Below are 25,738 nucleotides of genomic sequence, written 5' to 3' on the forward strand. Positions count from 1 at the left end.
TTGTTGTTTCCTAAATACATAATTAAACAAATTCACACTATAAAGCCAGTATATCGTGGATACAGAGCTAATACCATAAAGTGCTTTTATTTACACAGGGTTCAGGTCAGATCAACTTTTAATTGTGATGTCTGAAGTAACTGTCACTTCTTATAGGCATGTGAAACTTCCGAAAGTTTAGCATTTTTTTCTTTTGGTTTTATATGACAAGGATGATGTCACACTCTGTAAAGGTATCTTACAGAGTCTGTGACCATGCACTTGGCAGCTAGATTGTGAGGTGTGGGCCACATTTCTATGGATACAGTTTTCAGTTCTGTACAACTGAACACCACAGGGATTATGTAGATCTTTTTAAATAAAAGAAACAAGATACTACTTCCCTATGCACAAGAAAAAGCACAAATCATCCCTTAAAAAGTGTATAATCCCAAACTCCACACTTGAGCCTAAAACTCTGTGACACAAGCCAACATCTTCTAATCTGGAATACATCAGGGCCCACAGTCCAAATGGGCTGTGTAAGAGTAATACAAACTGTGTAAGAGTAATACAAAATTTAACCAGAATCTGACTTGGAAAAGAGAAGGTTCAAGTCGGAAAACATGGTAACATTGCTAAGACATCTATCTCTAATAAATGGGAGGGAAATGAAACTGTATACACTCAGATTTGGGGGGGGAACTATAAAAGCAGGCACATTAACAGGTTTTCTGGAAGAAATCAGAAATAAAAGCAAGGACTTTTCTATTAATAACAAACTATAATAGCAGATTTAGATAAACCAAAGAGAAAACGACTGATTTATGTCCTTTTGGACTATTCAAAGTTCTATCACAAAGGTATTACAGCTTGGGCTGTACAATCTGTATAGAAAGGAGTAATCCTTTTAAAAGTTTTCAAAGAGAAAATAATTAAACATATTATAACACATAGTAATACAGTCACAGTTCTGGTGGCTGCCCATTTCCTAAACTCTCTAAGAGACTCTTTTGTAGGAAGGAGCATGCTGAGATATTTCTGCTGAGATATTTCTTCACAGCGCTAAAGCAGAGCAAGGAACAGATTGCCTTAATTACATTCAATGTGGTTTCTAGTTAAACCACAATTCTTGGCTTGAATATGCCAAGATATCCAAAACCTGGCATATTATATAAACTATAAGTCACACATAAATTAATAGTCAAGAATGTCTCAATTTATGTTTTAGTAATCTAATTTTTCACAAGATGATGCTTTTCAGGTAGACCAGCTAGTCACCCCCCCCACCCCCGCCCCCAGCTAGTCACTTTTAAATTCACAGTAGAGGGTGCCTGGGTGGCTCAGTGGGTTAGGCCTCTGCCTTCAACAGGTCATGATCTCAGGGTCCTGGGATCAAGTCCCACATTGGGTTCTCTGCTCAGCAGGGAGCCTGCTTCCCCCCCCTCTCTGCCGGCCTCTCTGCCTACTTGTGATCTCTGTGTGTCAAATAAATAAATAAAATCTTAAAAAAAAAAAAAAAGAAAGAAAAATAAATAAATTCACAATGGATTTTGAGATGTTCTTCACATGCAGGAAGTTAGGTCAAAGAAAGGAATAATTGAAGATGCTTAAGAACAAAATTTTAAGATTTATCTATATTCTTCATCAGATCTTAAAGCATTACTGAACCAGAAAAAAGGTATTAAGAAATAAAGGCAAATTACAAATCTATAACTAAAAGGGAAGTAAAAGCAAACTACATATAGTTCTTGTTTGTAGGGCAAAGGGAATGATATGGATATCAATTAGCACTGAATATTAAATTAAGACACTAATACATCCTAAAACAAAACAACAAAATAGAATCCATGGCAACAAAGCACAGTTTCATATTGAAAAAATGTATACTCCATTATGTAAAATAAATCACAAAACTTTATATACCTCACACGGCTTGAAAACATATATAAAGTAAAAATTGATTGAAATACAAAATCCAGAGTAGAGTAGGAAACTAGCATAATTCTCTCAGAAAATAAAATCAGAATAAAAACATGACACAAAGGAACAAAATACATAATTAACAACCTTAATTATGCATAAAAACTTTGTATATGCTAAAAATATGATTATTTTAATCATACAAGGAATAATCACCAAAAATCACTGTATAATAAGCCACACAGAAAATCTAAAAATACTTCCCAAAGCAAAAACCAATCAGGTTGCAGTGTACATTACTAAATGCAACGTACTAAAATTACAAGTAAAAAACCAAATACGTAAAGGAAAAATAAATCTATCCAATTTGAATTAAAAAAAAGAATTTTGGGTTAAACAAACAAAACAGTAAAGATAAACTTGAGCAATAACGGCAGAGTGAAATCCCCAGGATGTGACCAGAGATTGCAGGAGAGAACCACACACAGCCTTAAATGTGAAAAATTAAGACAATAAAGAAAAAAAGCTTTCAATTCAAGAAAAAAGAAAGAAAAAAAGGAAAGAAAAGGGAACCTGAAAGATCCTGGAAAAATTTAGTAACAGTGAAAAAAAAGGTAATGCCAAAGAAAACAGAAGTGCAGCTGATACGTAAAATCAAAATCTGACTCTGAAAATAACAGATGATTCCTAAACCAAGTGTCAATGTTAAGGACCAGTACACTCTAAAACACTTATAAAACTGAACCAAAGTTGTTTAATTCAGCAACATCTGGTAATTTAATAAAAGGACAGATTTTAATCTCTGTACTAATTCTACTACATATTTGTGAAAAATCACTGACTCTGGCACAATAAACTAGCACTACATTAGCAGAAAGGTAACTGTCCATTTGTTTTTGAAAGCAATTCTATATTTATATCAATCACACAATTACACAAAATTAAAGTAATCAAATAAGAAATAAGAAATCAAATAATCAAATAAGAAAAATTACTCATGAACTCCACCCAATACATATTCACCAACCATTTATCAGACTGGTAAGCATCTTCCCAGACACTTTTCTTTTCCTTTTTAAAAACTTTAAAGTTTTATTAGGCAATACTTAAGGAAAAAAAAGAGAGAGAGAGAGAACATTACAGTGAGTACCTAAGTACTCACCACCCAAGTCAGGAAGTACACACCACCAACACAGCTGAAACACTCTAGGTACGCCTGCCCTTTAGAAGTAACTATCTTAACCTCATGCATTCATCAGTACCTTACTACATGTGCAAGCAACCCCCTAACAATATAACACTGCTTTGTCTGTTTAAAATTTTATATAAATGTTATAATACTGTAAGTACTACCACCGATTTGATCTTCTTAAATAGTGCGTTTGTGAACACTAGCCATGACATACATAGTTCATTTATTTTTACCAATCCCATCATATGAATATGAAATGATGTGTTCCCCTACTGATGAATACACAATAATGCTGTCAAACAAACATTCTTTGAAAATCTGTGTACACGAGTGAAAGCAAGTCTAGGGTGTGTATACAGGAAGAGAACTGCTGGGTTTCAGGATTACATACATCTTTAACTTTAGTAGACACTGACAAATTGTCTTCTACATACTAGAAGAGTTCCCAATGACCTATAGTCTTACCTATGCTTAGATTTGTCTGACTTTAGTTTTTCCTAATGCAAAAAGTATGAAACGGTATCTGATCATGATTTTATCTTCCCTGATCATTAGTGAGGTTAAACATCATTTTCATGTTCAGACATTTATGTTTCCTCTTCTGTTAATCCTTGGCTTCATTTTCTGATTAGCCTGCTCCACTCATCAAAAATCTCTGACTCAAATATTCTAACGAAAAGTTTTGGTGAAACCTTGTTATCTGTAGTGGACAGGAACCATTCGATAACCCTTTCTTTTCCAGAACAGAGTCTAACATGAAACGCAGTGTCTTGGTGTACAGAATATTCAGTATAAAAATCAGCACTCTTCAATGTGCTCTTCAATGTGTGTCTTTCATATTCTGTAACATGCATTTCAAACGACTCCTATCTATAAAGCATGATATCATATACATGTAGTATTAGGGCATACTGTTTCAAACTTAAACTAGAAACTGTAAAAGCGGACCACACATTTAACTTAGCAAATCCTTAAAAATTATAAACAAATACTCATATAACCTTCAAAACAGATATGATCCCAAGGGACAAAACTGACATAAGCTGAAAAGCAATAAACACTTCTACCCCAACTAGATAACTCATCACAAGAGAGAACACAATAATGTGCTGAAGTGGAAAGAGGGTAGCTGGGAATGCCCAGGGCTACCAAGATTCTGGATGTCTGTATGTCAACTACCTGTCCTATAAAATGAGGCAGACAATAACAGCCCCACAGGTCTCTGTGGATGGTAAACATGATAACACAGGATGTGATACCTCTATCTGGTCCAATTTATTCCATGGATGAGGAAATAAAGCAGAGAGATCAAGTGCACTCTTCAAGGTCACAACTAATAAATGATTCCCATGTCCAAATTCTCCATAATGTATTTTAATATTCATAGCATCTTTCCCATATAAGTCTTAGTGACTGTTAAAGTATATACACAGAAAGAAGCTGACTAGGGACACTACCAGAAGTCTCTAAGAAGACTCTAAGAAGATAGGAAACGTACTCAGACCTTCAAAAGAATTACAATGAGTAGATGATGGTTACCTTAAATGATAACTTACTCATTTTTCTTTATGCTGAAATATACTTTAAACATTTGCCATCTAAAGGGTAAAACAAACTGACTGTGAGCTTTATGGATATACGGCATTCATGAAACCAAATCTGTTAATTAAGATACATTTAAGAGGGGCGCCTGGGTGGTTCAGTGGGTTAAAGCCTCTGCCTTCGACTCGGGTCATGATCCCAGGGTCCTGGGATCGAGCCCCGCATCAGGCTCTCTGCTCAGCAGGGAGCCTGCTTCCTCCTCTCTCTCTGCCTGCCTCTCTGCCTACTTGTGATCTCTGTCAAATAAATAAATAAATAAAATCTTAAAAAAAAAAAAAAAGTCCCTTAAGAAATTGTTTTAATTTCTAAATTTAATTGTTTTAATTAAAATTGTTTTAATTAAAGGGACTTAAGAAAGTCCCTTAAGAAATTGTTTTCAGATAAACACCAATTTGACCAACTACATTCTAGCTGGTGGAATTCAAGTGGGCAAATACTGGAAGGAGGTTACCTACCTACTGCGGGTGCATCATACTCATCACCAAGCAGAATTTCTGGAGCAGAATACGCAAGAGATCCACAGCTTGTAGTAAGCTTCTTCCCTGGTTGAAATTTGTTGCTGAAACCAAAGTCTGTCAACTTTACAAGACCTTGTTTTTCAAAGAAGACCACATTCTCTGGTTTTAAGTCTCTGTGAACCACATGGAGTTTATGGCAATAAGATATGGCATGAACAATCTGAGCAAAGTACTTCTTAGCCAAATCTTCATTAAGTCCCTCTTCGTGTTTCATTATATAATCGAACATATCTCCTCCATCCCCAAGTTCTAGAATAAGATATAGTTTGGTCTGGGTGTCAATAACTTCATAAAGGCGTACGATGTTGGGATGCTGCACTAGTTTCATGCATCTCACTTCTTGGAAAAGATGACCAGTGGCTAAAGTGTCCAATTTTGTCTTGTCAATAACTTTTACTGCTACTTTTTCACCTGTAAAGACATGCCTGGCAAGTTTAACCACTGCAAAATGACCTCGACCCAAGGTTTTATCCAGATCATATAATCCAGCAATCTTTCCATCATACCCTCGCTTGAATCCTGCCATGCTGGTCCAACAGAAGGAAAAATATCTAGACTGTTTGAAACGGATCTTCTCATATAAGAATATCTGGTGAAAATAAGGAATTCATTCTCAATATCGCCATGGACATCTACAAAAGAAGAGGAGAAACAAAATTAAGTTTCTGTAGCTTTTTCTCTTATAACTCTTTCTTTTTAAGTTTTAAGAGAAACCTGAAGTAAACAGAGACAAAAAATGAATAAGGGCTATTTATATAATCTATATATTTTGGGTTTATGTTACAAAGGCTGAGAATTTAAATGCCATATTAAAATTTGCAAACTGAAAGAAATTAGTTGAAATAAGTTTTGGTGATGTCAGAAATAAGAAAACTAGCAAGTTTGATAAACTATGTTTAAAAAAAAAATCTTACAAAAGTAATCTCACTTAGTGTCTTAAATACAAGGCAAGAACTGACAAAAAAGGGAAAACAGAATAAACATTTGGACAGAAACTCAGCAACTTTTTCCTGTTATTCCAAAGCTAGCACTATTTCCTGTAAGCACAGACAGATCCCTTTAGTGAGGCCTCCTCTAACCCTCCCAGCTGGAATGACCTTGCCTATTCTGTATCTCCAACAGCAGCTCAGGACCCAGTGTGGTCTTATTCCATGGGTTTTTGTATACGCCATCCCCATCCTAAGACTGTGAAGTTCTGAGGACTCTAAGGTTCTTTTTTTTTTTTTTCCCCTTCTACCCTCCTTTGAACAGTCTTTAACATACAACAGGTAATCAACAGTTTATTAAATTCTGAAATTCAATTTTTTTTCAAAATGTTTACAAGGCAATTGTTTGCTCTTCTTGTCACACTAGTGCCTAGAACAACACGTTGACACACAGTAGGTGCTTAATATATGTTTGCTGACTGACTGGTACTCACTCTTTGTACTTACCAGTTATGTTTATCTTTATTAGTTTTCCAACTCTCAAACATAACCCACCATGATCTGATTATATTTCAAAAATGAACAAGCATGCATTCGTAAACCATCTTAAAGACCATTCAGTTTTAAAGACCATATCTCACATGGCATTTAAAATTCTAAACCTTTATAAACTCTAAATACAGAAACAGGCTCTTATAAAATTATACAAGTTAAGATATCACCTTAAATCTCACAAATCCAACTCCCATTATTATTCTTCCTGACCAAAATTTAATAGAATTATAGCAAAATCCAATGGAGAATACAGCCATCTCCCAAGACTAGCTCTGTCCTGTGAGTACATAGCCCTCCTTCTGTGAAACCTTTTGCGTGTTTCCAGTAGAAACAGAATAGTAGTTACATTTATCTATTCCTGCTTAGATGAAAATACCCCAAAAAAGTAAATTGTACATAAAATGAGGTGTTTTTTTTATTTTAAAGCTCTAGCATTACACTTCTTTAAATCTCATTTTTGCTTAAAAGAAGAAAAGCTAACGTTTATTAAAAGCCTACTATACATATTTGTGCAAAATGAATCAAAGTGCTACAACTAAGCTTTAAACTGAATTATTTCAAAGCTCATCTTCCTTATAAACATTTAACCACTCTAAATGATGTTATATTAGGATAATATCTGGAGAGTTAAAGTACCAACTCTAAAAGAGGAATAAAGTCATTCTCACATGCAAATTGAAATTATCGGAAACACGTATCTGAAATCACCTGAAAATATATATAGAGAGAAAGAGAGCGAAAGAGAGCTTAAAAAGCCAATGTTAGTATGTTTAATGCTTTTTTTTTTATATTTGAGCAATTACTATAAATATAAATATTAACTACCATTCACTAAGTACAATATGTCACTCATATACCAAATGCTTTATGTCATCCTCATTTAATACTTACAACTGCCCTAAGAGATAGGGATTATTAGCCTCATTTTGAGTCATAGAAATGGTAACTCACTTGGCATTGGCTACCAGGCCAGTGTGTAAAAAAGAGCTAGGATTTGAACTCAGGGCTACCTGACCTCAAAGTCTCTGCTTTTAACTATACTACACTGTTTCTACAAACTTATTTCAAAACCAAACTAAATTAATCCTGTTTCTATAAAGATGTTTAAAATAAGAAGCAGGTGTTGGAGAAAAAGCAAATTTCTTCCATACTGTATATTACCTCATCATCTGAGCTATTAATTTTAATGATGAGATTAACAGGAAAATCTGAGTGAAAAGATCTTGCTTTAATCGGACAGCAGTTCTCCAAAAGAAAGTTTAATTTAGGCATATTTAATTTTCAAAAATAGAAACTCTAAGCTAACTCCAGGGGGCAGAAAACTATCTTTAAATCTCTAATTTTGATTAATTATAAGGGCAGTAATTATCCTTAAAATTCTATCTGAGTCTATGTTTCTATTGTACAAGCTTGTAAATGCAACTTAAGCTTTCAAAACAATTTCAGGTCGCCTCCAGGTTATACAATATTTGTTTTTTCATCTACCACTTTAGTTTAGATATATTCTTACAAAGTGGCATATAAATCAGATTTTAGGAATAAATCTGAATTTAATTATATTTTAATTAAATTAATTAGGTTTTCCCAGTTTTAATTTTGCCTTATTTCAAAAGTAACAAATGTGTATACAGATGAGGAAAGACAGTCTTTTGTTAGGGTCTCCAACACCCAGAAACGATTACAACTAACATTCTGAGGTTTCCCTTCCCAGAACTGTGCCAGCAAAAGGGTACAATGAAAACAGTTTTTAATCTACTAAAGAGTTCATGGGAAAAAAATCTAAAAAGGTCTCTTCACAATGAGACTACTCTGGAGTGAAATAGTAATCACTTCCAGTATTAAGAAACTCTTTTTCTACTTTGTTTTGTACACATATCCCTTTCCAGGGTCTATGAAACTATAATTATATACCTAAAAACAGGATGTTATGATTATCTGAAGGTTGGAAGGAGAAATATCCTTGTTACTGAACATCTTCTTTAAGTACCAGCCCACTGTGCAACCCCACCATCGAGTGCATTTCGTGTTGGCATAGGAGTAACTAAATTGTCTTTGATCTCTGAGGACCTTCCAGAGCCACAAGTCACTCTGAACATCAATGCCGAACATGCATATGTGGCTTATAGCAAGCGCAGATGACTCTGTGATGGCTCCAGCACATACCCTGCAAACCGCACACTGAATAATCCTTGTTACCACTGTCTTTTGTTAGTTGCTTCTTTTTCCTAAAAGAAAATACAGGAGATTTTAGTTTAGTTCTATTTAACTTTGCTTAAAGTCAAAATATAACATCTTAAAGGTGGATCCAGACAAACATATAAAAAGGGCAAGTTTCTTTTAGTGACCCTGCCTCCTCTCCCACCATCTCTCCCCCCTCTGTGAATTATAACCCATTCAAAGAATCTTGAGTGAACAGGAAGTTAACAATGAACAGATACACAGAGATAGTTCCAGATAGCCCGATCAGACAGATTGTTCCACTAGGAGGAGGAGGAAATAATAATCACAAACAGACGATTTGCCATTTTCTGAATGTTTCCTGGGTAAAACAGGCACCAAATCCACATTTCATGGATCATCACTAAGAGCCTGCAAGCTAGGCACAATGAGGCTTGACTTGCCCAATCAGCAGCAGTGGGCAGCCCCAATCCTGCCCAGCCTAGATTCCAAGACCAGCTTGCCTGCATGAACCCTGGACGGTTCCTGCAACACTCACTCCCACAGCGAGGGAGGGCAACCTTTACAACATATGATCTTCTAGCAGGCCAGCAGAAATCAATTACAATGCCAGCATCTGAGAACACACGAAACACCTTCACACCAGAGGCTTTCCATTCAAAAGTAAAGAAGAACTATCACTATGAATACAGAGAATGTGAACAGATGAATAAACATCTAAGTCTGTGGCACAGTGAAGAGTACTTGGCTGAGGTGCCCTTACAGTCCTTTCCACAACACTGAAATATCCCACAAATACTGAAAGGTCTAAACATTCACACTAGGCCAAGGCAATTTACACAACACATTAAAGGTGAGCATCCAGGTAATCATTAAGCTCACAAACAGGGCCAGCAAGGTCATGGGCACAAGGCCACCTCTAGAGACCTGCGAACGCTAGAATGATACCTGCTCCTTCAGCTCCAAGGGATGTGGTGGCTCCTGACATTACCCTTGCTTGCTTCTCTCTTTCCACCATCCAGTCTCTAGGCAAGGCAGGCAGTGTGGCTGAGCACTGGTTCTGAGTGCCGGTGACTGGATCTGAACCCCACCTCACCTATTACTAGCCACAGGACCTCAGCAAGACCTGACCTCTCTATGATCAGCTTCCTCATGAAAAAATGTTAATAGTAAGAGTACAGCTTCATAGGTTAGAGTGAGAATTAAATAAGTTAGTACAGGAAGAGTATTCAGAGTGAAGCCTGGCACAGAGTACACAGGAAACACCAGCTATTACCACCAGAATCATTGTTAAAACAATGGTACTCTCCCTCATCCAAGCAGAAATTCTTCTACCCTACTTCAAGAAAATGAATTCACGGACTTACTTTAGTACATTACTAAAATGTACTAAACTGAAAATATGACTGATGTACGACCATAATATAAAGAAAATAGTAACTCTAGTTGGGCATCAAAGTCTGATTATTTTTCAATAAAACATCACACAAAACCCAAGTATTTGTTTTTAAAATGGTATCAAGATGACTTTCTTTCAAATCTACCTTTTCAAAAAGAATTAAATGCTCCTTCACATTTTTTCCCCCAAAAGTAATATATTCTTACAGAAAATCTGGAAAATACAGACTAGTAAGTAGAAAGAATAAAAAGGCATCCATCGTTCTACCCCTGAAGATAAGCACTACCAATATTTTGGTGATCTTTCTGCAAATACTTATATACAGCTTCTACTTTATTTTGTCTTACAAAGGTGTGATCATTCTATACATAACTTTATATCTTGTAGCCTGCTTTTTCCACTTGACATATCACTTTTCTTTGTTTTAGTATTTTGCTTCTATTATGAAATTATGAAATACCTGTATAATATAGGAAAATATACAATTAGAACATATAAACATAAAAAAATAATTTTTTATACAGATCATCCATTATTCTACTCTCTGTGACAATCTCTATTAACAGTTTGATACACACCTTCCTTCCCAATTATTTTCTACATATAATATATACCCAGACACAATTTTTTTTTAATAAAATGGAATATAAAGAGACACAGACACAGAGAGAAGAAGAAAAGTTTACAACCATTTAAAAAGTATTTCTCTCTACAAAACAAGTTGATACAATTTACCTCAGAAAATTCAAAAAGTACAGAAAAGCACAACACGGGGTGGGGGGGAAATCACCTGTAATTTCATCTAAGATGATTTCTCTTTAACTATAAGTATATATCCTTTATACCTATGTTTCTTTACAAAGCTAAGATACTATATATGAAGTTTGAGACTACCTTTTCCTCTATATAATGAACATTTTCTCATGCACTGAGTTCTTGTAAATCAGTATTTTTAATGACTACATAACAAAGACGCCATCTTTTAAAACAGCAAAACCACTAAATTAGACTATTCTAAAGCAATCTTATTTAGCATATGTTCACACATGCATATAACGGGGCTGGACCTAAATGAAACAGGCCAACTAGTCAAAAGTGTTTATAATACGGAAATTCATGTTTGAGAAATAACCACCAGTGTATGTTGCAAGAATATACTGATGTTCTCCCAACTAGAGAAGCAAATTGAAGTGTGCGGGTGTGGCTGGAGAAGAGGAAGGAAGTGTGGGTGGCCCTACACACATTTTGCAAGCTGCTGAAAACAGTTGTAGAACCAGCCTCTGTTAAATCTACTGTCAATTTGGAATTCACCCTGTTATTCTTGTCAAAATTCACTTTTAGATTTTCATTGACAACATCACTACTGTAGTGTGGTCTGTATATCAAACAAATGTCTCCTACCCACATCTCTAGGGGAGGACAAAACAGCACACTGAACAAAAGGTAGCTCTGCGCGGCCAATCCATGGCATGACAAAGTAGAGGAGTGGAACAAAAAGGACAATGTGCTTCTCTACGTTTTATTTAGGATATTATAAATTTCCTAAAATCAGACCACCAATATTTAAATATGCAAAAATCTCCCCCCAAATTAAGTACTTAATAAATCTGTGCCAATGCTCTTCCTCTAATACAGATAACTGAAGATGAGTTTTTGTAAAGCCACACTAAAATTGCCATTTAAGCTTCTTACATATGGAATTATCTGGTATCTTTTACAAACACCAAAAATGAAAACTGTAATTTTTACTCATGGAAAATACTAAACTGCGTGTTTACAGAAAAACTAATGGAAGTAGAGGAACACTCACCCAATGATTACTACCACCCCAGTCTTACCACTAAATTTCAACAATACCCATAGGCTGAAAGGAAGACAGTAGACTAAATCCTCTGAGAATATCAACAACCGCCTGGTCAAGCAAAATAAACACAATCCTACATGCAGTTGCCACTGCTCTTCCCACTATCCAAAATAAACAGTATTCCACATTTCTAGAATAGCACTCCTCCCCCTGGTAGTTACCAACATAAGCTATAAATCAAAGATAAAGAAACCACAAATAGGTCAAGAGGTCCTAAGTTACGGAAGGATCAAAAGCTTTTCACTGGATTGGCTGAATATTACCACGTGGTTATCAATGTAGTATTATGTGGTTATAAGGCTACACTCACTGAATGGACTCAAGATAGGAACTATAAATTAAAAGGTTAAATTAATTAATTAATTAGATTTTTATCTATCCATTTGACAGGGAGACACACAGCAAGAGAGGGAATACAAGCAGGGAGAGTGAGGGAGGGAGAAGCAGGCTCCCCACTAAGCAGGGAGCCCGATTCGATTCGGGGTTTGATCCTAGGACTCTGGGATCATGACTAGAGCTGAAGGGGGACACCCAACCAACCGAACCACCCAGGTGCCCCAAAGGTTAAATTATTTATTATGAGAAATGTCCAAAGAGGTAAAATTGTACCTCCAAATGTCTAGGAAAGTATTTTCCAAGGGAAGATAACTGCCTCCTAAAGTATGTTCTATTAAGTTTTCTTCCAAGCAGTCAATTTTAATGGACTGGGGGCAACTGAGGTGAGCAGGAATGGCAGGCTGAAAGGACTGCTCTGCTCTCCAGGAAGCGACTGGGTCACCAGTGCAGACTGATCTCATGAAACGTCAGTTTATGTAATCTTTATTTTCTCTAAGTGAAACAAGCAATGGTCCGGGATATACCAAAGAATTTTAATGTATCCAGAAGTCAGGCAATTTATTAACTGATGTAGAGTAGTACTAATTATTTGTAAAGCAAAAGGGGTTAACATCTAAGACCCAGGCCAGCAGTGCAGACAGATATTAAGTTCGAATTCCTAAACAGAATCTGCCTCCTGTTAAAATGATGAAAAATGCTAAGTGTGTCACCATTTCTGGTGACAGCCCTGATACAAAGTGCTCGCATAACAAACAAATAAAGACTGAAGCAGAAGCTGGTATGTAGAAATAAATAAATAAGGCTCCAAAATAAATAAGGCTAACCCACAATTACTCCTTGTTGCCAGGAAGACAATATAAGTTGGAAGCTTGGAGAATTCAAAAACTTAATAATCTAAATCTTCCAAACTTTTATTAAAGCTATCAAGACTCATTTTCACCTTCTGTTATCTTTTTCTTTCCCTGCTGATAGTGTGATGGTAAAATGGTTAAAATGGTTAAAAAATGGTTAAAAAAGAATACTGGAACAGAAAAAAGTAAACTAATCTATGAACAAAAATACTGGTACCTAACATTACATTGACTTTGACTTAAAAGACTAAACCATTTAAGATTCTCTTACACTGTTAGGACTGTAAATTATTTCACATGCCTCACACCTCATGTAAGGATTAACTGGAAATGTGTAATATCTCTAAATGCAAAACATGAAACTAGAAAACTTGCAGAAGAAAAAGAGGCAAATATGTTGTGGTCTTAAGCTTGGCAAAGATTTCTTAGACACAACAGTAAATTCATGATCCATAAGAAAAAAAGAGAGACTGCAAATTATTTTATTTCTGAAAATCTGATTTCTGAAATTTCTGAAAAGCAATGTGGCAATACACATATCAAGAGCCTTAAAATAATTACTCTCCATATAATGATGTCACTACTAGATTATGTCTTAAATAAAAATTTTTATAGTCAACGATGTTCAATGATATTTATACATTCAAAAAATCAGAAATAATCTAAAGATCTGCATAAGATAACAATTAAATCACAGTACACCTAACATTAACACTATGCAGTCCTACTTTGAGGCTATTTAATCTCAAGGGGGAATTCTCACAATAAAATGTTAAGTTAAAAAAATTCATACACCAAATTTCATGGCATGATCTCAATTTAAAAAAAAAAAAAAGCATATAATTTGTCTGCATATATATTTTAAAAATACCAAAATGTTAAGTTGGTAAGATTATAGAATTTTTTTCTCTTTATGCTTTTCTGTTCTTTTCAAATTTTTGGCAATGAATGTGTGCTGCTTTTATAATCTAAAAAAGATAGTTTATTAAAATTTTGACTTTTTTGTATATGATTTTCAATTTACTTTTCCACTGAGATCTATGAAAAGACTAACTTCCCTAAAAATATATTGTCTAAAACCTACTTATTTCATCTTAATAAACAAGACATTCAAGGAAATATTTTGCTTTCCGGAGGGACAAGGTATGCAATTCCTAAGGCTGAGGAATGAACAGGAACAGAGTCTATTTTCATTAGCAAATATTTGAGCCCTAATTGTGTAGAACACAACTGATTTACAACCTTACAAATAAGTTATCTACATATAAATAGTTAAATAACTATACAGGTTAACCTGGGTGAGGTGTGCCAAAGGAAGAGTAGAGGACACAAAGAAGGCAGGATCCCCAAGGGCAGGGCAGCCCATAGACCAGAGCTTAACCTTCAAGAGGGAGCAGTGGAATGCCATTCCTAAAAGTGGGGAAAACCAAGGCAGCAGAGCACACAGCTGGCTGGCTGGCCAACCTCCTCGGAAAGGAGAACATCAGCTTGGGTGAAGTTATGACTTGGGGTAGACATGAAATAAGTTAGTAAGTTTAAGGAGGCTGATCCTGAAAAATACCTACTGGCTTACCACCTAGGCAACGATGATGGTCTCTTACTTTCTCAAAACTAATGACTGGAAAACGTGTCATACTCATTTCACCACTTATCTATCTTTGAATTATATTTAAGTTTAATTAAAGTGCCATTAAAGAGATAAAAATGCACAGAACCAGCTTCTAATCACATAGCTGATAAGAGGTCTAAACAGAAAAGGAAAACTCTTTGGGTAGTAACAAGAAAACAACATAGAAATAACGTCATTAGAGAAGTTAAACCAATTTTAAAAGTTCACTGTCCACTTTAATGTTCCATAAAACACCAATTTTCGTTCTGACTTAGATTAGAATGCTCTCATTATACCCATACTACCTTCCTAAAACCCCACTACAAACCTAAATACATGTATATAGAAATGCATCCAGTCCCATTAAAAAAAAAAAAAAAAAAATTTGATTTTGTCTCACTTCAAATTTCAAAAATGTCTTTCATACCACAACAGTTCATTTTAGAATTCCAGTTTTGTTTTAATGCAGGTCTCAAAAAGGGTAAACAATGTAATAACTGGGAATCTATGTTGGTACTGAACTCTGTATTTGTTTCATCACTTATTTCACAAAACCAGCAATATAATGGAAATATCATACCCATTTCACAGATAAGAAAGCAGGGCCAAAGAGGATAAGGACTTCCTTTGCCCCAGTCCTACACCCAGCTAAGCACTGCTTGGGTTGGACTCCAGGTCCTCTCCCCAACCCGAGTCCTGGGCCCTCCACTTTTTCCTGCAACAATACAATGCCTCCCGTTTACCTAGGCCTTTCTAGCTCCCAGGGAAACAAACAGCACTAAAATAAATCAATTTGGACATTTATTGTGTTCTTCCAATTTTGATATGCTATGCTAGCTACCTAGCCCAGCAATCAATTAAATGGAGGAAATTCCCTAGCACCACTTAATAAACATTATTAACAAACAATTCCATTAAAGGTTTTGAAACTGCTTTTCAAGAAAGGAAGTAACAGGCAAATAACTTTTCAAAAAACAGGTATTTACTGATCATGTAAAAATGGAATGGCACATTAAAAATAACTTCACCTTAGAATTTACATACAATTTTGTGATGGCAAGAACAGCTACAGCCAACACCAAGCAAGTAATTCAGATAAATTTAGGAAGGTTCTATTTTCTGCTTAAAAACTGTATCCTTTCCCACAATGCAATTTTAATATACTTTGCAAATTACATTTTCTCCATTTGTTTCTGAAAAAGCATTTTCCTTCACAAGAGAATTAGCAAATACACATAAAATAGGAGCGTAAAGAACAAAATCAAGCTCTGAAACTGAGAATGTATGAATATACTCATTCTAAATTTCTTCAGCAGTCCTCAAAATATTTTATGCCAATAAAAAAAAAAACTGTTTCACCTGTAGAAAATAAGCTAAAACAGAAAGCTAAACCTTACTTTTAAATTCAATTGCTCTGCTTTTGTCCACTGCTAAACAAAAGGCTATAGAGTATTATGACTATTGTATAAAGAGATCCAGAGATACGTATGTTCTAGCTTCATACTCTCACCATGAATATTTGTTAGTATCCTGTTGTAAGGCTGAAATGAACTTTATTATACCATAAGCATAAAACTTACATTATCTAAAACGTAACTTCTCTAATAAAGAAAAACCAACACGGATGAATGTGTATTAAATTTGGACGTTTTCCCCAGCTATGCAATATAAAGACAACCCCAGCTATGCAATATAAAGACAACATAATAGCCTAAGAGGTGTGTACACAGAGGGGGAGGGAACATCAGAGAGGAGAGAGGATCCTAAGATTCAGCATTTCAAACTACCACAAGGTCAAACTTTCTTATTATATCCTCACCACAGAGGTGCACTTTAATAAAATGATCAAAATTCATTTATTCAGCAACATAAGCAGCAGCATCATAATTCAGTAGAAAGAGTACCCCAGAACCTGGAGCCCAGCAAGTTCCTCAACTTCTACAAACAGGCACATCTTAATCTATAAAACAAAGATAATCACCACCTTAGACAGTTATTATTAGGAAGGCTAGGTGGGATAATATATATTAGCAAGATGCAAAGAGGCTCAAAGTCATCCACCATTTAACCCCAACTTTTCAGAACTGGCTTTCCTCCCAGGAGAGTCTGATATTTGAGAAGGGTTATATACTTAGTTTCCCACCTTATTTTGATACCCCCTAAAGATTTTTAAGGGGTATCAAAATAAGGTGGGAAACTAAGTATATAAGCCCATCAAGCTGCCCCTAAATGCCTCTACTAGACATCAGTAAGATCCCTGCCACAAGGTCTGTATAATGTCTTACAGGGACAGATATAACAGAAGAGGTGTTCTTTCCCCAAAACCTACCTTGGGAAGTTCACAGGAGGCATCTCAGAGAAATGCATTTCCTTGTTTGAGCTAAGAATTGTAATTGGCAACGATGGGGAAGAGGCTTTTCAGAAAAGACACCTGACAGAGCTCAGTGTGCCTGGGACAATAATACATACAGAGCATAGGAAATGAGATCAGACAGGTAGACAGGGGCCAGATACCCAAAGGGGCCTGTATACCAAGCAAATCAGCTGTGATTCCTTGGATCTGGCAAGCCCTTACCAGAGGGCTTCAGGGCCCAGCTGAAAGGTCACCCTCCCAAGTGTGTCCTTCCCCTTCCCACACCCCTGCATACCAGCTCCCATGCACTTTCACAGCGCCATTTCCTTCCCATCAGGGCCATTATCACAACTGCAGTTATATAATTACGTGAGTAATAATCTGTGTCCCCACTCAACTAAATGATAACTTCAGTCTGTGTAAGCCCCATGTCCATTTTATTCCACTCTGTATCCCAAAGCCTGCTGAGTACAGCATCTACCCAAAATATACAGATACATATTATTAAATGAACAAATGAAAGCTGGCACTAAGAAGGGGGCACCTGGGTGACTCAGTCAGTTAAGCTTCTGCCTTCAGGTCAGGTCATGATCCCAACATCCTGGGATGCTCCCTGTTCAGTGGGGAGTCTGCCTCTCCCTCTTCATCTGCCTTCCCCCCGTCCCCAACTCATGCATGTGTGCTCTCTCTCTCTCAAATAAATAAAATCTTTACAGAAGAGGAAAAAGCAGCAGCAGCCACCACTGCTGCCAAAGAAGAATTCTGAGCAGAGGAATGGCAATCAGAGATGACAGTTACAGAAACCACTCCGGTAGCAAAGTGAAGACCAACCTGGCAGGGCAAGACTAGAGCTGGGGGACAGGTAGAGACAACTGCAAATACCTCCAGGTAAATGATCACTTAATGACCTAAAAATGAAAGCAGCCAGTATGTGGGCAGTGATGAGGATTAATCAAGGAGATACACTTAGAAAGTAGAATCTCAGAACTCAAATGCATGGGGGGCAAAGCAAAGAAGGAAATCCAGAATGATTCTAATAGAGAGAGGTAGCAAATGGTGCCATTCACTCAGACCAGAAATATATAGGACAGGAACAAACATTTCCTGGGCATCTACTACATGCCAGGATCAAGTGAAAGATTTGCTTCTAGTTCCAAATTCTATGATTGAAAAACAATTCAAATTTAGCCCAGTTATATTAAAATGGGGTACGTCTATTAATAGGCTGATAAAACCAATAAAATAAGTTTAGATTTTTGAAGTTTCTTCATCGAGACACCACATGAGGCATTACGCTCATCTGGGGATGTTGAAATCAAAGAAGTGGGCTCTGCCTTCGAGGAGCCAACAGTCTTTTAAGTTTGAGAAAAATAACTGCACATTGACCAATGAGCAACTGAGGCCCAGTGGGGCTAGGATCTTACCATTTATATGACCTGTACCCCACACATCTGGAGCACAGACTTCATAATCTACATTTCCAGGCCAATATGTAGTTGAGGGGTATGTATGTAGGTACACCCAATCCTGCTTCGAGTCTGGCTTAAAACATCACAGCACATGGTCTGTGAATGCCTTTGAAGTAACTGCTGAACAGCCACATAACAGCACTTTGGAGGGTACAATGCAACAGGTCAGGAGAGAGAAAGAAGCCTGATTTGTTATGGAAGAGCCTACCTGAGCAGAAGCCAAATGTTGGAGGTGCCAAAGCAGAATCTCAGGAGGCTCTGGAAGCAGCAGAGATATAAAAATTCAGGGAAGGTACAGCAGGAATCCTCTTTAGACAGGCTCCTCCCCTACAACCAGCAAGGAATGGTTTCTCATGGGATATAAGGCCTCAACCCGAAGCAGACTTCTAGAAAAACAGATGAGGAAACCATCCACCAATGTGAATAATGTAGCTCCGGATCATCTACAGCCTCTCATGAGTCTGACAGATTTTACACCAGCTCTTGGCAAACAAAAACAGAATACTGAAAAACTTCCCTCCCCATCCCCCCAAGCTCCTGTCCCATTCCTTTTCCTTCCTTTTCATATTCTTAAAAAAAAACAAAAACAAAAACAAAAACAAAAACAAAACAAAAAACAAAAAAAAAACAAAAACTGCTGTACTCTCTTTACCTCCTCAATTCCCTTCCATCCACTTGGATCTAAGTTCCTTCTCCATCACTTAGCTCTGTCTTCTCATCCTCCCTGAGCCCTCTGAGAACTTTCCCCTTTTCTCTGCCTGGGAACTCTACTTGTACTTTAAGATGTGTTCAATATCACCTCCTCTGTGAAGCATTCCCAAATCAGATTGCTCCTTGCCCCCATCTTTGTGCTTCCACAGGGTTTTGCCTATGCTTCGCCACAGCATTTGCTGGATTCTACTGTTACTGTTTACTTCAGTGTCCCCAATAGCCTATAAGCTCCTCGAGGCAGTAACAGGTTTTTATTCATTTTTCTATTGCTACCCTTGAACCAACCCAGAGCCCTGAAAATAGACACACAAAGGCGCCATGAATAAATGATCATAGGTTAAGTTTATTTTCAAAACTGCTAGAATTGGGGCGCCTGGGTGGCTCAGTGGGTTAAAGCCTCTGCCTTCGGCTCAGGTCATGATCCCGGGGGTCCTGGGATTCAGCCCCACATTGGGCTCTCTGCTCAGCAGGGAGTCTGCTTCCCCTTCTCTCCCTGCCTGCCTCTCTGCCTACCTGTGATCTCTGTCTGTCAAATAAATAAACAAAATCTTTAAAAAAAAAAAAAAAACAAACTGCTAGAATCTACTCAAGTTTAACTTTTCTACTGAAGTTGCTCTAAGAATTTACCTGCACACTCATACACCTAGAAGTACCTAAATTATGATTAATAGTTTTATTATAAAAGCATTTGGCTAAAAATTCCATCCTCTGGCTGTTAAGAAAACCACACACGCAGTTAAAATATGTCTTTAGAGTTCCTCATCTATGTTTATAATTCCTAAAATTCTGGCCATGTGAAAAGTTCACTTGTGTCCTTTCCTTCCTGGGCAGTGTACTAAGTGAGCTCTTAGGTTCAGACAAGCTGCTACAGAGAAGACATCATGCCTTATTTATACCAGTGCTTAGAACCATGGCTGCTCAATTATCTCCAAGAATAAATAACTTTTTTCCCATTTAGTTTCACTTTCTATATGACAGAAACACCCATAGTAAGGTTTAGATGAACAGTATTTCCTGTGACCAGTAAAAATATCATGAAAGCCCTTCCAACTTTAATAAGGACATATAAAAGCCTGCATTTGAGGATTATGGGATTAAATTTGAACATAAAATCCCAATTTATATTTCCGTTCTAGAAAAACAGAAATTAGGATAACTTCTGGGTTCTTGTATGCTTTAAATTAACTGATCTTACTGCAACGATGCTGAAAAATTTACTCTAAATAGTAAAATATTAACAGGGTGAGAGCCATTTCTACACATAAAATAAAACAACAAAAACTGAGAGTGCATATTTAAAAAACAGAAAGGTGACACTCGAAGTTCCCTGCCTGGAAAACCCTGAATATGTAAGAGAAGTTAGCACCAGGCACTTAATTTTTCAGCTACTACACTGCTTTAGTATGTGACCTTGGGAATGTCATGTAATTTCTCTCATTTCTTGTTCTGTAAAATGGGCATGCCATGTTTTCCTAAGAGGGACAATAAGCTAGTTGGAGAAAAGAATCAATACTTTTTTTTTAAAGGAAACTTGTATAATTAGTATGCTTAAATCACCACTTGTACAGTACATTCTTCCTCAGGAATCCAATTCCAAAAGAAATATTTAAGCAGATGCTGAAGACAGATTTCCTTAAGGGAATGATTTTATAAATTTGGAAAGCAACGTAACAAGATTATAAATTAACAAACTGATTACATAAACCTTGACAGCCCCTGGCTTTAAAAGTACACTGATACACATTCTGATAAATTAGGCTGATTCGAGACAGTGTCCCAACCCCATACAAGGAACCCCAACTGAGGCATCTGATGTTTGACAGAAATTTGGTGAAAATTCAGCAGGATACTCAACATTTGCAGTCCCATGTAAAGCCATGCTTCACCTTAAAACCCGATAAAATGTGAAACTCATTAAATCAGCTTTACTACCCGCATCTAAGACTGAGAATGCACTCAATTTTTAAAAAGAGAAAAAAGTAACCTGACAGAGTAAAAGGTCCTATATCCTCAGACCTCTACAGATTTAAGAACCCTACGGTTAAATTCTCCCCAATTACTAAGCTTGAACCGATCTTCCCAAGAAGCTATCGAATCGGATCGGATCTGATTCAACTATTAGGAATAGCACAGCCCCAGGATCCCCCCCACACCCCCCAGGATAAGACTGTCACTTTTCTAGATCCCAAGTCCAAGCGAAAGGCAGGAAGGTTTTTTGCAAAATGGTCCAGAAAGCAATCAACAGGCGATGACTATGGAGAAGAACGGAGGTTTCCCGATCGGGGCGCGGGGGGGGGGGGGGGGGTGGGGGGGGGGGGGGAATTCCAGCTCTCCCTCGGGAATGGCACTGCTCCTCCTCCCCTACTCCGATGCCCTTTCTCTACAGACAACAATATCCCTATTCTATTGTAAGGCTGCAGTTTTACCAAGGAACCCCCCGCCTTGCTGCTGCCAAATCTCCAGATTCGTTTGAAAAAGGAAACACATTCCGAGAACACACACCCCGTTAGAGAACCTGGGCGCGGGGAGCGTGGCCCGACCTCGGGGGCCCCGCGGCGCCGCACTCGGCCCGCTCGGGGCGGGGCGCGGGGATGCGGGCACCTCCCGAGGTGCCGCAATCTGGCCGCGGCCGCAAGGGCAGGGCCTCCGGGAGCCCGCGGCCGGCCGCCGCAGTGCCGGCTCCCGTCGGGCCCGCCACCGCCCCGCCGCCAGGCCGCGCCACCGCCGCGCCGGCTCTGGCCGCCGCAGCCCGGGCTCCGCATCCTCCCGGGCCCGCGCTGCGGCCGGCGCGGGGAGCGCAGAGCGCGCAACTTACTTTCAGCCTGCGGCGAGCTCCCCTGCCCAGACTCCCAGCCCGGCAACGGCGCAGGCTACCAGGCGGCGGAGGCCGGCCCGCACCGAGGTCCACGGTCGCTACGCCCAGCCGCGCTCTGCGCTCGCTCCTACCTCAGCCGGCAGGCAGGCGTCCGTCCGCAGCGGCCGCGGCGCCGACGACTCCCTCCCGGCCGCCGAATCCCCGCACCCAGCGCTAATCATAATACCGAGCGGGCGACCGGCCGCGGGGAGGGGGGGGGGGGGGGGGGCCGGGCTGCGCCTGCGCGGAACGCGCGTCACTGTGACGCAACGCCGGGGCGGGGCCGCGGGGAGGGCGGGGCCGACAGCACCTGCGGCTCTGGACCGCGGGCGGCTGGAGGGCATACTGGCGGCGTCTCACCCCAGCGAATTTGGCTGTGGCTGGCGGTTGGAAGCAGGCGAGGCACCCGAGGAGAGGGGACGGTGAAGGAGGAAGCACCAGGGATATGGGACAATGGCTTAAAAAAGTAGCGCGAGCTGTCGGGGGAAATCGGAGGGAGGGACTGCGTGCGCACCTGACTGCGTCCTGGAGCTCGGGCTAAGGGCAGCAAGCACTTCACCCTTTTAAAGGTTCACCACATTTCCCGCCCAAGTTTAAGCACGGGGAGGGGAAAAATTAAATATACATTCATATGTATATATATACTCATATGCATATGTTCTTTTTTTTCCTACAATTTTATTCCTTGGGAACCCAGTTTGAAGGAATTTTATTGATTTTGTTGCTATTTAAACAAAAGGAAAAAAAGCTCACCATCTGAATGCGGCGCTGGCTTTAAAGGTCTACTACGGGAGACACTAGCGCGGCCCCATCAGTTACCTGCCTCCCCTGGAAACCGCCTGGAAAGGCAAAAGGTCGTGGAGAATATTAAAGCAGGTGAAGTCCGGGATTCAAAACAGCAGACATTAACCGTGGTTAACTAGATGGTTAGCGCCATGGTCACCAAGCCAGGTGTCTGGGGAAGGGAGCTTAGCCAAAACCAGAGAGGGGTGCTGGAGGCGACGGTAGGGGGGTGGGGGCGCGGGGGCCTTCTGACTCCCACCCTTGAAAGCGTGTCTTGCAATGGCTAATCAGCTCTGTGAGTTGCCTGAAAGGGACAGCCAACAAGCCAGGTGCCAGGTTTCTCCAACCCGCTTTTCCCTTTCTGTTTCTGCTTTCTTTCCACCCTTCCAATAAAAACACCTAGTGAAGAAGGACACAAGAAAAGATAAATATACAAATAAAAGCTGCTTAGATGCTCCAAATTTGATTAGATTGACTGGGTGTAGAAGAGAAATCTAGATGGCTTTAGCAAATGTCTTTGTTGACCTGCAAATGTCAGGGTTTGTTTTGTTTTGTTTTGTTTTCCCAGACTCTCCATAGCATCAATTTTGCGTGTCTGAAGAAGATTGAAAAGTAAGAGTCGATTGTGGGAGGTGCAAACTCTCAGGGTGATAACATAAGGTTTTCTGTTAAAGGGGGACTCCCAGTTACCCTAATGCTCTAGCATGGAGTGATGAATCATTGGCTGGGGAAAGCCTTGGGCTCTAGGACTCTCCCCCTTAAGGATGAGTCAAAACCCAACTTTGGGATCACTTTGATTTAGGAAGATCGTAAAAGAAAAATCTCATTTTGATGCTGACATTCTAACTCTAGCCATATGTTAAGCAATAGCTCCTTTGTGGAATTCAGTCCTTTATTGCTGAAAAGTTGGAAGACCATGCACTTTTCCCCTCAGAGAGATAGCACTATTTAAGGAACCCTGTAAAGGGAAAAAAATGCTACTCTAATGGTCTCCCATGGGAATTCCAGTAGTTCATAGCCTCTGCCACCAGGCTTATAGCCCCTGAGATGTAACAGTAACCACAAAACAATGGCCGTAATAGGTAAGCCCTTGCAAAACAGTTTTTATATTGTTGCCATGTGACTCATTTTTTGACTAAAATCTGTAAGGTAACAAGGACATAAGAATAGCAAAACAATAAGTGAAAAGCAACAGAATAATAAATTGAATCAAATAAAGTCAGGGATACAGTCAGTACTGGTCACATGGTAAATCATTTATTCATTCCCCATGTTTCTTGGGAAACGGGAGTGCTGCTGGCAAGAACATGACCCATTTTCAGTTCTACACCATAAACGTGGTAACATGATCTGATTATGCTTAGGCAATATTTAAGAATATTCAAGTGCAAATTAATATATTACTTAACTTTGAATTCAAGCAAATATGTTTATTGTTAATGAAGAAAACCCTCCTCCAATCTTCCCAGGGGCTTCCTCCAACACAGACTGCTTTTTTAATGTTAGGTCTTTTTATGGACCCGTAAGAAGCTTTAATTAGATATACAGCACTCTACAAAACGACAAGATGGAGCATGCAGGTTTGTATTACAGTCTCTGTGATTCAGATCTCAAACATAATGCCACCAATTTAAGGAAGAAGTTGTTTATTGGAAGGCAACCAGGGAGATGCTATAAATTATATCAAGATGTGAAAAGCAAGCACATTCTTGAAAGAATTGCAATTTTCATCTTGGGGTGCCCTCCCCCACCCCCCAACACACACAAAGCATCATATGATCTTCTCCAGATATCGTTAGTTTTCATAATTCATAAAAAAAAATTAAAATAAACCTATTTAAAATAATAGATATTAAGTACTCATCTGCAGTTCAATTTTGAGCTGTGACATGGTATTTAAAGATTTTCTTTTACATATTTAATCAGTCATTTTTATATACTGATACTTGTGCATTTCTAAATCCTGGCTTCATCCCACTAGGATCAAAATAATACTCTATTGGAATGGCCCACAGAGTTCCTCAAAGACTTTCTTACCACCCCGTTGGCATCAGCATGTTTCAGTCTTGTATCTCAGATGTCAGTTGACCAACCTCTGTGCGTGTGTGTGTGTAATATATTTTTGATAGTTGTAAACAAAGATTGAAAATGCCAGCCCTTAACCCCACTTTTTTGCAACCCGTGAACTAGGAGACACGGCAGTCATTGCCTGACATTGAATCCCAGCCCTATCACTAAGGCTGTATGGCTTTGGGCAGGTTGCTTAACTGTTTTCTCTTCTATAACACTGGGATGGCAGTGATAATGATACCTTTCTTCTAAAGTTGATATAAAGCCACTGGTAAACTTGGTGTAAAGCAATGGTTCTCAAAGTGTTCTCCCTCAACCAGCAGCATCAGCTTATTCCAGGGACCAAATCAAAATGCAAATTCTCAGGCTCTACTCCAGATGTACTAAATCAAAAATTGTGGTGATTCTGATGCAAGTTAGAGTTTGAAAACCACTGTTGATGGGATTAAATGAGTTTATTTAAAGTATTAAAACAGTGCCTGGTACCCAGTAAGTGGTATACTAATGAATATGTTTGAGTACATATGAGTACAATATGATGTTGCCAAGATTTACAAAGTTTAATT

The 25,738-nt window shown here is 38.5% G+C and overlaps 1 protein-coding gene across 7 annotated transcripts in view; it reads right to left on the bottom strand.

Annotated features, from left to right (window-relative positions):
* LOC111159116 (SNF related kinase) overlaps positions 1-22,469 on the bottom strand; it is a 58,131-nt gene extending 35,662 nt beyond the window's left edge. The window contains exons 1-4 of one of the 7 annotated variants that reach the window (XM_022521529.1): positions 22,412-22,463; positions 8,859-8,920; positions 5,721-5,846; positions 5,152-5,625 (exon numbers count right to left, since the gene is read on the bottom strand). In XM_022521529.1, coding sequence (XP_022377237.1) covers positions 5,152-5,625; positions 5,721-5,793 — 547 coding nt within the window. In that variant the 5' untranslated portion in view covers positions 5,794-5,846; positions 8,859-8,920; positions 22,412-22,463. The other 6 variants (XM_022521528.1, XM_022521525.1, XM_022521524.1 and 3 more) reach the window with 6 other exon arrangements.
* Positions 22,470-25,738: the final 3,269 nt, after the last annotated feature.

This window comes from Enhydra lutris, unplaced genomic scaffold (genome assembly GCF_002288905.1).
Source record: "Enhydra lutris kenyoni isolate GAN:26980312 unplaced genomic scaffold, ASM228890v2 scaffoldscaffold66, whole genome shotgun sequence".
Lineage (NCBI taxonomy): Eukaryota > Metazoa > Chordata > Mammalia > Carnivora > Mustelidae > Enhydra > Enhydra lutris.